Source organism: Perognathus longimembris, chromosome 7 (assembly GCF_023159225.1).
Source record: "Perognathus longimembris pacificus isolate PPM17 chromosome 7, ASM2315922v1, whole genome shotgun sequence".
NCBI lineage: Eukaryota > Metazoa > Chordata > Mammalia > Rodentia > Heteromyidae > Perognathus > Perognathus longimembris.
This window is the reverse complement of record NC_063167.1, coordinates 18,868,149-18,882,272: the sequence shown is the minus strand read 5'-3', so window position 1 is coordinate 18,882,272 and position 14,124 is coordinate 18,868,149. Positions and strand designations below refer to the sequence as shown.

The window sequence follows — 14,124 nt, the reverse complement described above, 5'->3', positions numbered from 1 at the left end:
TACAAATAGCAGAGAGCTTAGTGAACCCAGGTTTTTACTCCTAGCTCCTCATGGTTCTTAGCTCTCACCATAAATAAAAAGTCCAGGTGCTCAAAAACATCACTTTGTTACTCAGGAGGCTGGGATCCAAGAATTGCAGGACTCTTATCTCCAATTAACCACCAGGAAACTGGAAGTAGCACTATAACTCAAAGTGGTAGAGTGTTAGCCTTGAGTGAAAAAGCTCAGGGTCAATGCCCAGGCCCTGAGTTCAAGCCTCATGACTGACAACAAAAAAAATCTCCATTCAAACAAACAAAACCCTTTCTTTCGCCTTTCCTTGCACTCCATGTGGCCTTGAGTGTCACCCAGTGGGGAGTTGCAAGGCTGGGATGGGTTCTAAGCCCCTGGGGAGGCCAGTGAAGTTGTCCTGCAGGGGAGCAGAGGGGGCTGGGGTTGGGGAGCTGTTGCTTCTTCTTGGGGGTTGGTCGATTTCTCTGTGCATTTATCATCTTTACCAGACCCTCATACAGCTGATAAAGTGTGACTGAGAGATGGAACACCAGCTCACATTGGGAGGGAATTGGAGCCCAGAGATATCAAGCAAACGGCCTTCCCAAGGCCATGCAGCAATTAACCCTGTGTCACTGTCTTAACCCCAAGTGAAGGCTGTGGAGACAGAGCTGGGCCCCAGCCCCGTGTGAGCTCTTGGGTTTCATGAAGATCGGTATGAAGATCCCCTCCCCAGAAGCCCTCACCCTGAGGAAGGGGACAAGGGCTGTGGTCATGGGAGGAGAGCGGTTTTGTCTCTACCCGGAGGCCTGGGAGCCCCTGGAACTTCCCAGCGCTTCCCTCCCCCTCCTCCACCCTGGCTGGGAGCCAGAGTCTCAGTGAGCTGTGTGGTGGGATTGTGCCCTGTGGCTGGGCAGCTGGGAGCGGGCGGCAGAGGGACAGGAAATAGCTGGGCCTGGGGGAAGTCCGCACAGCCAGCCAAGGCAAGCGAGCAACCATTGGATCACCGGGCAGCACTCACGGGGCCATCAATGCCTTGCTTGAGGCTCAGACAGCCACTCTTTGACAGCTCCAACCAGGGTAGCTTGAGAGCTGCCCCAGCCCTGGGAGGGGGGCTTGCTGCCGTGAGCCTGGCCAGCAAGGCTGAGGTGGCAGCCATGGAGGGGAGGGCAGTCACCAAAGCAAAACAGGCTGTTGCGTGGGAGATGCTCAGCCTTTCTCAGGGTTTATGCTGGTGGCAAATCTGCACCGTGACCCTTCCGTGTGCCATGTCCACGTACCTCCCATGGCCCCCATGGATTGTGGTGTGTTCTTGGGGGACCAGGCAGGAAGGACCATGAAGAAGTCATAGATTGGCCCCGTGCAGGCCGGGGTGTGGCTCTGTTGGCTGCACTGGTCTGGCCCTTGTGGCCCTTCCTCTTAGGGAACTCTCACCCAGGTCCTTGCTTAACCCTTTGAGACCCATGGAGGCTGAGCAGCACAAACCCTTTGAGTTACAGACTCACCCAAGAAATGAAGGATTGAGTAGTGTCTTTCTATATTGTCTCAAACAGAGGATCAAGCAGTCCTCCTTACCTCAGCCTCCCCAGTATCCGGAAATACAAGTGTGCACCACGGTGCCCAGCATGAGCACCACGGTGCCCAGCATGAAGGCTGAATTCTGATCGGGAGGTGTTACAGGCCCTAGACGGCCCTCTTCTCCTGACTGGGGAGATGGAGGCTGTACTTGACTGCCAAGTCCCATCGCTGGGTGCTGGGGAAGAGCCTGGTGACATGCACACAGCTTGCCTGAGGCAGTGAGCAAGGGCCTTGCTGTCTCTGTCACCCAAGGGTCAAGGACGTAGAAATGGTAGGGTGCAGAGGGAGGTAGTTTGGAGAAGGCCCTGGGCTCAGAGGCACCTGCCTGCCTGCCTGTCCCTGGGGCTTGGCTGTGAGAACAAAGCATGGATTAAGCAGGAGACTTGGGGTCTTGCTTGTTACTACAGCCCCTCTCAACCACCAACAATTGATGTCGCATCCACCAGCGTGTGGCGTTAGCATGAAGACCACGTGCCACAGAAGCGCGAAGGGGGAGGGAAGGGTAAATTGAATTAGCTTGAATTGATTTGAGTGCAACTTGGACTAAATATGTAAGCCTACCTCAAACCAGTGATTTTATGCCTATTACTATTTTAGGCAAAGGAGAACTTTGATTAAAAAAAAAAACCCCGAGCTGCTTCAGGGTTAATGAAAGATTAAACAAATAATAATTATAGGGTTTATGTGGACTCAGCAAAGTTGCTGGCCAGGGGTGCAGGGCGGAGGGAGTGTGTGCCTCAGGAAAGGCTGTGTTTTGTTATGGTGTCCTCTAGGAGAAAGGACCAGGAGCACTGGGAAGGGAGTCCTATCCTTCCTGCTGAGCCACATGGCCTAAGGGCCTCCAGCTGGGCCAATGCTCTGTCCTGCATATAGCACCTCAGGCTTTACTATGTCTGGAAAGGCAAGATGGGGACACAGGCCAGGAATGTGGGGGTGGGGGGGGGCCCTGGCCGCCAGCCAACCTGTGAGCACCCGTGAAGGGCACCCCTTTCACCTGTGTTTTTCTCTCGCCAATACCGGACACACTGTTCCTGATTTTGAGAAAAATGTTTCACATTTAAACCATGCAAATATTTATCTTCTCTCCTCAATGTATATGCTGACCTTCCCGGGGTTCCCCAGCCCGGGCCTTGTGGTGGAGTGTGAAAGATGCCCTTCTCTTCGGAGCCTGCCTGTGCCCCTCAAAGCCCACCTCAGGCCTGGTTCTGGGCTCCGCTTACCAGCGAGCGAGCAAAGCCACAGAGAAGGCCTGTGTTCCCCGCGGCCACAGAGCTGCCATTCAGATGTCAGCTGAAAGGGGGATTCATGGGCCCAGCTGGGCCTGGCCAACAGGCCTCTGGACCTGGCTCAGGGAGGGGTGAGTGGCACTGTCCCCTGTCCTGGGCTTTGTTCTGGCCCACCTTCCTCAGACCTCTCACCACTGGTCACTATCGCTGCCCCTTTTGTGACCCGGGACAGGCTACAGAGAAATGGAATGCGCTTGTCACGATTACTTCTCTTAATTTGTTTCTTCACTTGCTCAGCAGACCCCCCTGCACCAGGCACCTTGCAGGGCGGCAAGGAGAAGATGCGGAGCCGGGAAGGGGAGAGACCCAGGGAGGGAGTGCAGGCCCGGCAGCCTCTCTGGAGGAGAGAATTGTTCAGAGCTGCAGAGGAGCAGCCTGCACCCGCTTGTGGCATCTGGACTTGGGGAGTAGGGGACAGGGGAGGCCCAAGGGAGACAGAGGACCCGCCGTGGACTCCTCTTTCTCTTCCATGGAGGGGAGGGGCTGTCCTCCAGTCTTGGCTCCAAACTGGTTGGGTGGCTTCAAGCTAGATCTAGGACCACCCGGGCCTCAGTTTCCTTGTTTGACAAATGGGCTAACCTTCTCCGTCTGGTCTGTGGGAAGGGCACTGGAAGCCATGCGTGACTGCCACAGGGCATGCACAGGGGCTGCTGCTGAGCCCCACTGGCTGGGTCTGTTGCCTAGAATCCCTAGGGTGGAAAGACAGTGACCTATGACCTCGCGACGGTGAACTCTGACCTCAGCCTTTTGACACCCTCTCATTGCTCATGTGGTCCCACAAGGCAGACAGACAGAGCTCCCGTTTCCGTGCATGGTGACAAGGAGGGGCTCGGAGTGGCGAGGCTGCCAGCCGCAGGCCGCACAGCTGGTCCGCCGCAGAAGTGGCTTTGGCCCTGGCTGTCTCTGGCAGTCAAGCCATGCTGCCTCTGCCATCAATGACAGGACTGGGCAGGTCAGCCCAGGGGGGTGTCTCTCATTTTATTGTTTTATTACTGCCACAAAATGCCAGAGGCTGAATAGCTTTGTATGGAAAAGAGGTTTGTTTAGCTGGCAGTACTGGGTTGAAGCTTCTAGCATCTGTCAGGTGCAGGTGGAGTCCTGAGACAGTACAGGATGCAACGCCACCGTGTGAGAGACAGCAGTGTCCTCTCTGTCCTTCTTCTCTGTGTCAATATTCTCTCTTTCTCTCTCTCTCTCTCTGTCTCTCTCTCTTTCTCTCTCCACCACCCCCCCATTTATTGATTTTATTGGGAACAGTACTGGGATTTGAACTCAAGACTTCATGCTTGCTAGGTGGCTTCTTTTTTTTTTTTTTTTTTTTGCCAGTCCTGGGGCTTGGACTCAGGGCCTGAGCACTGTCCCTGGCTTCTTTTTGCTCAAGGCTAGCACTCTGCCACTTGAGCCACAGCGCCACTTCTGGCCGCTTTCTGTATATGTGGTGCTGGGGAATTGAACCCAGGGCCTCATGTATATGAGGCAAGCACTCTTGCCACTAGGCCATATCCCCAGCCCCGGTGGCTTCTTTCTTGACTGAGGCATGACTCCAGCCCCTTTCCTTTAATTATTTTTGAGAAAGTCTCCTGTATCTGCCCAGGCTGGCCAGGTGACCACGGTCTCCTGTTTGTGCCTTGCTGGGTAGTCGGGCCATGCCTCTGTACCTAGATACTGGATGAGATGGGGGGGGGGGGGGAATCTCATCACTAGTTTTATGTTGGTTGGCCTTGAACTGTGATTCTCCTGATATCTGCTTCCTGAGTAGCTGGGCTTACAGGCACGTGCCACCATGCCCAGCCATCCCCTCCCTCTTGCAGTATTGGGGAAGGGACCCAGAATCTTTGTGCATACTGGGTAAGTGCCCTACCACCGAGCCCTTGCCTTTGCTCCCAGCCCTCTCTTCTTCAACTGTGGGGCTCCAGCTGTTGGTTTTAATCTGATCCTTGTCCCCTCTCAAAGGCTTCACCGTCCCTCAAATGTCAAAGTTCACTGCCTCACAATGGGGCCTACATTTCACCAGGTGAGCCTCAAAGCCACCCAGACCTGCGCACCAGCCCTTACCTTGTCTTCCCTGTGCCGGGGGTGGGTGCTGCCTGGCTCAGTGAGGAAGGGGACTGGGTCAGCACAAGGCAGGGAGCTGCAGGGCCGAGTACACAGACCCTTTCCCCACAATGGTCCCTCTCAGCTGTGTGATTTCAGGCAAGTTACCTCACCTCTCTGTTCTTAGATAGGAGTTCTAGCAGTACTGGCTCCCAGGGTTGCCATGACAATGAGCCAAGCGAGACTTTTCTGTCCCCCAACTCCACCCTTGGAGGGAGGCGCCAAGATTACCTGGACACGAGGTGTTCAGGTGAGGAAGTGGAGGCCCAGCACGGCGAAGTGATTTGACCATGGTCACATAGCTTGTGTAGAGCAAGCTGAGGTGGCCTGGCTGCTCCATTCTCGTCCCCTTCTTCCTGTCTGCCTTGCACCAGGAGAGGGCAGGCCGGCACCCGTTAGTGCAACAGGGATCCTGAAGGAGGAAGCCAGGCACAGTTAACAGGAAGAAAGGGCATGTCTTGCAGACCGTTCCACCTGTGCAAGGGTCCAGAGGCGATTTTTCAGAGAATCTAGGGCTTCGTGAGAAGGGTGTGTGTGTGTGGAGAGATGGGGTAGGGAATCTGGAGAGGGGTGGGGTGGGGGTGCTGAATGAGACAAGTTGGAACTGTGGGTGGTGTAGGATCTGGGTGTGGGCTGGGGGCAGAGGCCACAGCACTCGAGTCTCTGGGAGGTGGCTCTAAGTCAGCCCTGGCTGCCACCCCCAGAGGGGCCCCCCCACCCCCCCACCTGAGATTTCCTGAATTCCAGCTGCGGCTCAGCTTGCTTCTGCAGGCAAAGGGCCCTTGTGGCCGGGCACCCCGCCCACCCTGGGCAAGCAGGAGGCACACACACCTCCATTCAGCCGGGCCCCGCCCCTGGGGGCTGCGGCAGGGGCAGGGGCGCCGTCCCCCCCTCAGCAAGGTTGATAAGAGCCAGGTCCCCCCCCACCCCCTGCTCTGCTCACGCCACCACGGCCATGACGCTCCTCTCTGCCACCAGCCTCGTGCTCTGCAGACTGCTGCTGCTGCTGCTGCTGGCCCAGGTGCCACCCAGCCTTGGTGTCAGCCCCCAGCCCAGAGGTGAGGGGCCGAGACCCATGGCCTGGAGACAGGCTAGGAGGGCTCTGGGAGGGGGCGTGTGTGAGGCTGGGGCAGGCTGAGGCGCAGGGCCCACGCGTGGCGTGAGGGACTTGGATTTCCAGAGAGGCGCCAGCTTTGGGAGCCATGCCAGGTCTGAGGCTGGGCTCTTTGATGAGTGTGGCTCTGGGGGTGCTGAGCGTTGCCACTCTCTGCCAGCCCTTCCAGCTTTGGGCTCCTGGGCATCGCACTGCTCGATCACGAATTTCAGCTTTGGGCATGGAACCTAGGATGCCCAGCTCTTCCCTGTACAGATGGGGAAACAGAGGCCAGAGAAAACCTGCTGAGGGCCCCACGGTGAGACTGGGGCTTCCAGGGTCCCTATCTCTCTCTGGACCTCGGTTTGTCCATCTGTTAGTAGGGCGCCAGCTGCAGGCAGGGACTGGGATGCTGCGGTTTAGGGGTCAGGACAGCCCCATGCGTATTCCTTTACCTGGCTCTGCTGCATCCTTCTGTGAATACACGCGGGGAGTGGGCTGGAGAGAGCCGGCCGCTGCACAAAGCCCCGCCCCCCCGCCCCCCGGGCTGCCTCTGATTCTGCCCACGGCACAGACAAGAACACAGGGGCTTAGAAAAGTGCTACCAGCAGCCCACTTCTGGGCCCCTCCCAGCACGCAAGGCAGCCTCTCTAGGGGCAGAGGGACATGGCTCGTTGGGCAGGTTCTCTCATGCCCACGGAGATCCGAGCCTCCACCTCCACCTGCTGATGGTGGGAGGGACCATGTCGGTGACCCCCACAGAGGCACCCTCAGGGCCCCTCCTGCCCAGCGGGGAGAGCTAGCTGCCCTGCGTTCTGTAGCTTGAGAAGTGTGTTTTAGGGACCATGGCCCCCTGGTCACCTCCAGGGCACTTGTGTGGAGACAGCCCTTGGGGGTTGCTTCTGTTTTTGCTCCTTTTCTAAGGATTCTTCAAGGGAGAGGCTGTCAGCTCACTGCACAGATAAGGAAACTGAGGCACAGGCCTGGAAGGATCTTGAGCTGGGGGGGGGGGTGGGGGGGGGGTTGTAATCCACCTGCTCCGTGTGACCGGCCTAAGCCTCGGCCGCAGCCTGGATGGATGGCAGGCGGCCTGGCCCCTCAGCCTTGCCCTGCTGCCCTCTTCCCTTCCTGCCAGGGCACCTATGTCGGACGCGGCCCACGGACCTGGTGTTCGTGGTGGACAGCTCTCGCAGCGTGCGGCCTGTGGAGTTTGAGAAGGTGAAGGTGTTCCTGTCGCAGGTCATCGAGTCGCTCACCGTGGGGCCCAACGCCACGCGGGTGGGCGTGGTCAACTACGCGAGCACCGTGCAGCAGGAGTTCCCGCTGCGCGCGCACAGCTCCAAGGCCGCGCTGCTGCAGGCCGTGCGCCGCATCCGGCCGCTCTCCACCGGCACCATGACCGGCCTGGCCCTGCAGTTCGCCATCACCAGGGCCCTCAGCGACGCCGAGGGCGGGCGCGCCAGGTCCCCCGACATCAGCAAGGTCAGTGCGCCCCACTGGCGGGGCTCTGGCTGGTTCTGGTGGCAAGTCTGTGCCGGTGAGACGGCCACTTTGGAGATGAGGGTCAAAGGAGAGGTCCTTTTACAAAGATCGGAAGTACCCTGTTGGCATCTGCTCAGGAAGATGAAGCATGTGCCCCAGGTCACAGAAGAACGAGGGCCCCAGACATGGGCCAAGCATCTCTCCCCGACTTCCTCCCCCTGCCCTCCATGGTGTGCATGGGGCTTGAACTCAAGGCTTAGGCATACTCAAGGCTAATGTTCCACCGCTTGAGCCACAGCCCCACGTCTGGCTTTTCGGTGGTTAATTGGAGACAAGAGTCTTACCATGTTCCTGTCTGGGCTGGCTTCAAACAGCAGTGCTAGGATCCCAGCCTCCTGAGCAGCTGAGGTTACAGGCATGAGTCACCAGCATGGGCTAAGAGATCCTTTCTTATGGGTGGGTACCCTACTCTAGTACATGGGCAAGGGAGCACCGCCTTATCCAGAGACAGTAATCCCACATCCCACAGATGAGGAAACGGAGACACAGAGAGCTTAAGTTACTCATCCAGCTTCTAAGTGGATCCACACAGTCCACAGTCCACTGCGTAGCCCGTTGGTTTGTTCCGTGGCCTGTTGTCTTATTTTGCTGCAGCAAGAGGGGCTGTGGCTGCGTCGGATACCCATGGCGGTGACAAAGTCGTGGGGATGAAATCCAACGTGGGCGCCTTCCCCAGATCCTCCACCAGTGGCCCGGGGTGGGCCAGGAGGGTCAGCACTCTTTCAGTGGGTGACAGCCAGACTGCAGGTCTGAGTGTGCGGGAGGAGGCTGTGGGGGTCTCCTCTCTGGAGGGGCCAGTAGCATGCCCTGGAGTGGAGGGAGGCAGGGCTGGTGTCTTTCTTCCCCGGGCCTCTCTGTGCCTGCGGTGCTAGCCGGGAAGCAGCTGCCAGTCTGCGAGCCTCTGCCGCCCTCTGCTGGCCGCCGTGCAAAGCTACACAGCGCTGGGTGCTCTGGCTCCGCTCCCGGGGAGGAGTGACCCGGGCTCAGATGGGGACGTGTGGCCCGGTCGGCAGAGGCTCGGGCCTGCAGGGGCCGTCTCTGACCCGAGAGCGCAGGGGGTTTCATTTCCCCGGGCGGAACCCTGGCAGGGGAAAGATCTAAGTGCTCCAATCAGACCAGCTGTGTGTCCTAGGACCGCTCACTGCCTCTCAGACCCCCAGGTTTCCAGGAGAGACCGGGAGTATGGAGGGCAGGGCCCCGGGGTATGAAGGGCGTGGCCTGGCGGGGGAGGGCGGGGCTCTAGGGCTCGGTAGGCGTGGCCCAGTGGCGTGGAGGGCGTGGCCTGGCGATGGAGGGCAGGGCCAGTCCTCTCACACCCCCTCCTCCATGTGGCAGGTGGTCATCGTGGTGACTGATGGGAGGCCCCAGGACAGCGTGCAGGACGTGTCTGCGCGGGCCCGGGCTGGCGGCATCGAGCTGTTCGCCATTGGCGTGGGCCGTGTGGACAAGGCCACGCTGCGGCAGATCGCCAGCGAGCCACAGGACGAGCACGTGGACTATGTGGAGAGCTACAGCGTCATTGAGAAGCTGTCCAAGAAGTTCCAGGAGGCCTTCTGCGGTGCGCAGGGCGGGGCGTGGACGAGGGCGGGGTGTGGTCCAGGGCGGGGGCGGGGCCGGGGCGTGGGGGCGTGGCTATGTCAGTAGTGTTGGGCGGCTTAGGGCTGAAGGCGGGGTCTGGAAGGGGGAGGCTGAGAGCTGGAGTAAGGGCAGGGCCAGGCCAAGAGGGAGAGGCCTGGTCAGGATCTTGGCTTATGAGTTAGCATCAGGGCTGGACCAAGGCTGAGGTGGGGGGGTGGAACCTAGGTCAGAGCAAGGTAGGGCAAGTACTCAGGATGGGGCCGTAGCTGAGGGTGCCTCATCCCAGGATGTCAAGGGCCCTTTTATGTGAGGCTTAAGGAAGCACCTTAAAAAACATCATAGGTTTTGACAGCAGTTTTCTTAGGGGTGGGTATGACCAGCCCAAAGTGGCAGGGTCTTGGGCGAGAAGGGCGGAGTCACGGCCTGGACTTCTCTTTTGCAAAATGGGTCTAAGTAGAGCACATACCTAGTGTTAGGATCTACGCGCAATGCCTGGTGTTTGACACGTTTTTATCGGGTGGGTTTGATGTGTTGTGCTCATTGCTTTGTGAATGGTACCCTTGGGGTACAGCAGTGAACAAGACTGATGAAAGGCTCTCCTCCTGTAGCCTTTACCCCTTCAGAGGAGCCTGGACCCCATCCACTCCGAGGTCTCATTTTCCTTGCGTGTGCCAGGGGTCTTGGTCTCCGTGGGCAGGGAGGCAATCTGGTTGAGATGTCCAAGATACTCTTGTAATTGTGAGCACCAAGTCTCCCCTTGTCTCTCCCCTCCCCTCAGTGGTGTCAGACCTGTGTGCCACAGGAGACCATGACTGTGAGCAGGTGTGCATCAGCTCCCCAGGCTCCTACACCTGTGCCTGCCATGAAGGCTTCACCCTGAACAGTGATGGCAAGACATGCAACGGTCAGTGGCTGGATGTAGGCAAGCCCTGAAGAGGGACAGGGGAGGGGGCGGAGCCTTGGCTGCCCCCAGGAAACCTACCTAAGCTCTTGGCATTGCCTCTGAACCAGTCATCAAAGGAGACAGATATCACCTGGGCACTAGTGTCTCGTCCCTGTAATTCTAGCTACCCAGGAAGCTGAGACCTGAGGCAGATGAACCCGTGAGACTCCTATCTCCGATTAACCCTCAAAAAGCTGAAAAGTGGAGCTGTTGCTCAGGTGGTAGAGTGCCAGCCTTGAGTAGAATAAGCCTAGCAAGAATGTGAGGCCCTGAGTTCAAGCTCCAGTGCTGGCACTAGAAAGAGGAGAGAGAGGAGAAGAGAGGAGAGGGGAGAGGAGAAAGGAGAGAGAGAGAGAGAGAGAGAGAGAGAGAGAGAGAGAGAGAGAGAGAGAGGAAAAGAGAAGAGGAGAGGAAAGGAGAGGAGAAAGGAGAGAGATTCTAGAATATGATGTATTCAGAGTTCCCTTCTAACTTCAGTTCCTCTTTTATCACAATGGCATTTAGTATGGTGGAAGTCTTGAGTTCAAATCTCAGGGCCACCATGAATGAGCTGTGCGATTTATTGACCACGTTATGGGGCCAGTAATGCTGGCTCTGTATCCTGGGAATGCTGAAAATGAATGAGGAGGATTCCCCAGTAAGAGCTTGTGCTCTCGTTGCTTCTGTGCCCTCCCTAGTCTGCAGTGGTGGGGGTGGCAGCTCAGCTACGGACCTGGTCTTCCTTATCGATGGATCCAAGAGTGTGCGGCCAGAGAACTTTGAGCTGGTGAAGAGGTTCATCAACCAGATTGTGGACACGCTGGACGTGTCCGACAGGCTGGCCCAGGTTGGGCTGGTGCAGTACTCGAGCTCCGTGCGCCAAGAGTTCCCGCTGGGCCGCTTCCACACCAAGAAGGACATCAAGGCTGCCGTGAGGAACATGTCCTACATGGAGAAGGGCACCATGACTGGGGCTGCCCTCAAGTACCTCATTGACAATTCCTTCACCGTGTCCAGTGGGGCCAGGCCTGGGGCCCAGAAGGTGGGCATCGTCTTTACCGATGGCAGGAGCCAGGACTACATTAACGATGCTGCCAGGAAGGCCAAGGATCTTGGTAGGTATCACCTGCCTGGATCTTGGATCTCGCTGATGGCCGGGGGCACACATGGGTACAGCATGGCTGCAGCTAATCTTGGTATTTTTCTAACTACTGCCCTAAAGCCAAGTGAGGGAGAGGATTTGTCATTCTGTTGGTAGAATCTCATTTCCTGGTTGTTCTTGTCCCAGGCATTGTGCCTGCAATTCCACTCATTGCCGCTAGGAGGCGTGGGGATGTCGGCTTGGCTGTAGGGCTGCCATCACCTAGTAGCAACAGGTATAGTGGTCCTCTGCAGGCTTTAAGATGTTTGCCGTGGGCGTGGGCAATGCCGTGGAAGATGAGCTGAGGGAAATCGCCTCGGAGCCCGTGGCAGAACACTACTTCTACACAGCCGACTTCAAGACCATCAACCAGATCGGCAAGAAGTTGCAGAAGAAGATCTGTGTCGGTGAGTTAGTGGGGTACTGGCGAGAGAGGTTGGTGAGAGTCTGGGTGTGGGTGCAGAGAAGCAGGGTGGGGGTGGCACCAAGAGTGGGAAGTACCAGGAGATGGCTGGCCATAGCAGTGGATAGTGCACTATTCTTGCACGAATGTTTTCAGTCTCTCCAAAGGCTGAGTCCTTTGTCCTCTGGTGGGAAGATCAGTGCATGGCTGCTTTATAGTCCAGAAGGGCGGGACCATTGGTGATCAGCCAGGACTGACCCAGAGGCTTCCCTGTGCCCATGACCACTGGTTCCTGATGAGGAAGAGTTTAGGCTCCAGAGCCAGATGGGGCTGACACTCATAGCCATTAGCGAGAGGTTTCACTCTCGGAGTCGCCATTTGGGCCATGGGGTTAGTGACCCCAAATCCAAAGGGTTGGGGTGAGAACCACTGAGGTGACCTGACACATAGTAGGTGATCACATGGTTTCCTGTCAGGGCTCTGAGGACCGGGAAGACATTCAGGGGTCCCCTCCATCACTGTGAGGAACTCTGCATCAAGTGCCCAGGGTCGTCCCGCTGTCTTCCCATCCTTCTGCCTTCTCGTTTTCCTTAAGCCCTTTGTTCCTTCCCAATGTCTCCCTCTCACCACCCTGGGATGGGGACTCAGTGGTTTCCCCCTCTCTCCACCTTCTCATTTGTCCTCTAGAAGAAGACCCCTGTGCCTGCGAGTCCATAGTGAAATTCCAGGCCAAAGTGGAGGAGATGCTGAAGGCCCTGACCAGGAAGCATATCCTTCCCCGGCTGCTGCGCAGGGCCTGGGAGGCTGGGGGAACCCGAGGGCTCTGAGGACGCTGGGGGGACTGGGCGGGAGGGGTGGGCCTGGGGGTTGGACCAGGAGGCGCCTCCTAGCCAGTTGCTTCCTGGATTTTGGCCAGATGGGCTGGAGTCATGCTGGTACAGACCTTGTCAAAGGAGAGGTTCCTGGAGGGCAAACAGAGAAACTGAGGCAGAGCCAAGCTCTGGGGACTGGGCACGTACAGAGTCCTGGGCTTGCACAGGAAAGCATGGGGCCCTGAAGAATGGCCATTTCTCAAGCTCAGGGGATATGGTCAACACCATCAGAGGGGGACTGACCCCAGACGGCTCCCCAGGCTACGCTGGGGTCCTCCGCAGAGCTGACCATGGATGTCTGTATTTGCTGGAAGGCCCCATTCTGAACCCAGAGAGTGGGGAGGTTCAGATGGGGGTGGGGGGCAGTGCAGGGCACCTGCTCCACTCTGGCTACTCCATACTTCTCCTTAACTCTGAGTCCACTGGAAGTGGTCAGCAAGCGGCTGTCCATCCTGGAGAACAGAATCGTCTAAGGCTGCCCGCCTGTCCCGCCACAGCTGCTCCATTTCCCATCTAGTGGGGGCTGGGGGCGCCCTGCGCGTGCTCCCTGTAGCCCGAGTTAGCTTAGCGTTGCTGTTCTACCCAGGGGCTGGGAGAGAGGCTGGCCCCAGGGGCCCTGTCGCTGGTGCCCTCAGGGAGTGAGCGCTGGTGTCCGGGGGGCTGTGTGTGCTTGACTGCGAGTGGGCACAGTGTGCATGGTAGACACATGGAATGAGTGCGAGGCAGATTGCGTGTGTGTGTTTCTCCCAATCAAAGGTTAATATATTCCTTTATTTTTTAGCAAACCCTTTCTTAACTCCAAGTGCTGTGAATCTCTTTTCTGATTTGTCTGTTCCCTGAGGAAAAGAACAAATTAAATGTGATTTGACTTAAGCACTGGATTGGATTTTAGGTGCTGTGATTCTTGGGGGACTAGAAGAAAAGGTGTGGGGTGATGGGCTGTCTGTAGGGATGGGGGTGTCAGCGGCCATATGCGTTTGTGCTGCCTTTTCTGCCATGACTTCAGTTTCACTCTCTCAGGAACACCCCGACCACCATCTACAGACAAGCACATTCCCCATTGCACAGGCAGGAGCCAGCCATGGGTCAGTTAGAGAGACAGATCTTGAATCCAGGACTGCAGGACATAAATAAAAATGGTGCACAACCCCCACTCCCCCAACAAAACAACAATAACAGCAAAAAAATAAGGGCGCTCTGGGAATGTGGCTTAGCGGTAGAGTGTGTACCTAGCATCCAGGAAGCCCTGGGTTCGATTCCTCAGCACCACCTAAACAGCAAAAGCCAGAAGTGGCGCTGTGGCTCAAGTAGTAGAGTGCTAACCTTGAGCAAAAAGAAGCCAAGGACAGTGCTCAGGCCCTGAGTTCAAGCTCAGGCCCTTAGTTCAAGCCTCACGACTGGCAAAAAACAAACAAAACCCACACACACACACACACACACACACACACACACACACACACACACACACACACCCCAAACAAAAACAAAGGCAACAGGATCAAACAGGACTCTTTTTAAACAAATAATTTGCTGGCTCCAGCCCTGCTTTTTACTGGTTATTTTGGAGATGGAGTTGCATAGCCTTTTCTTCCCAAGCTGGCCTTGATTCATGATCTTCAAGATC

General features: G+C 57.1%; 1 protein-coding gene across 1 annotated transcript; it reads left to right on the top strand.

Annotated features, from left to right (window-relative positions):
• Positions 1-5,904: 5,904 nt before the first annotated feature.
• On the top strand, positions 5,905-12,973 carry Matn1 (matrilin 1). Its single transcript, XM_048349859.1, has 8 exons — positions 5,905-6,007; positions 7,178-7,524; positions 8,920-9,142; positions 9,941-10,066; positions 10,783-11,199; positions 11,480-11,632; positions 12,316-12,396; positions 12,924-12,973. The coding sequence occupies exons 1-8, from the start codon at positions 5,905-5,907 to the stop codon at positions 12,971-12,973; spliced, it is 1,500 nt and encodes a 499-aa protein (XP_048205816.1).
• The last annotated feature ends 1,151 nt before the right edge of the window (positions 12,974-14,124 follow it).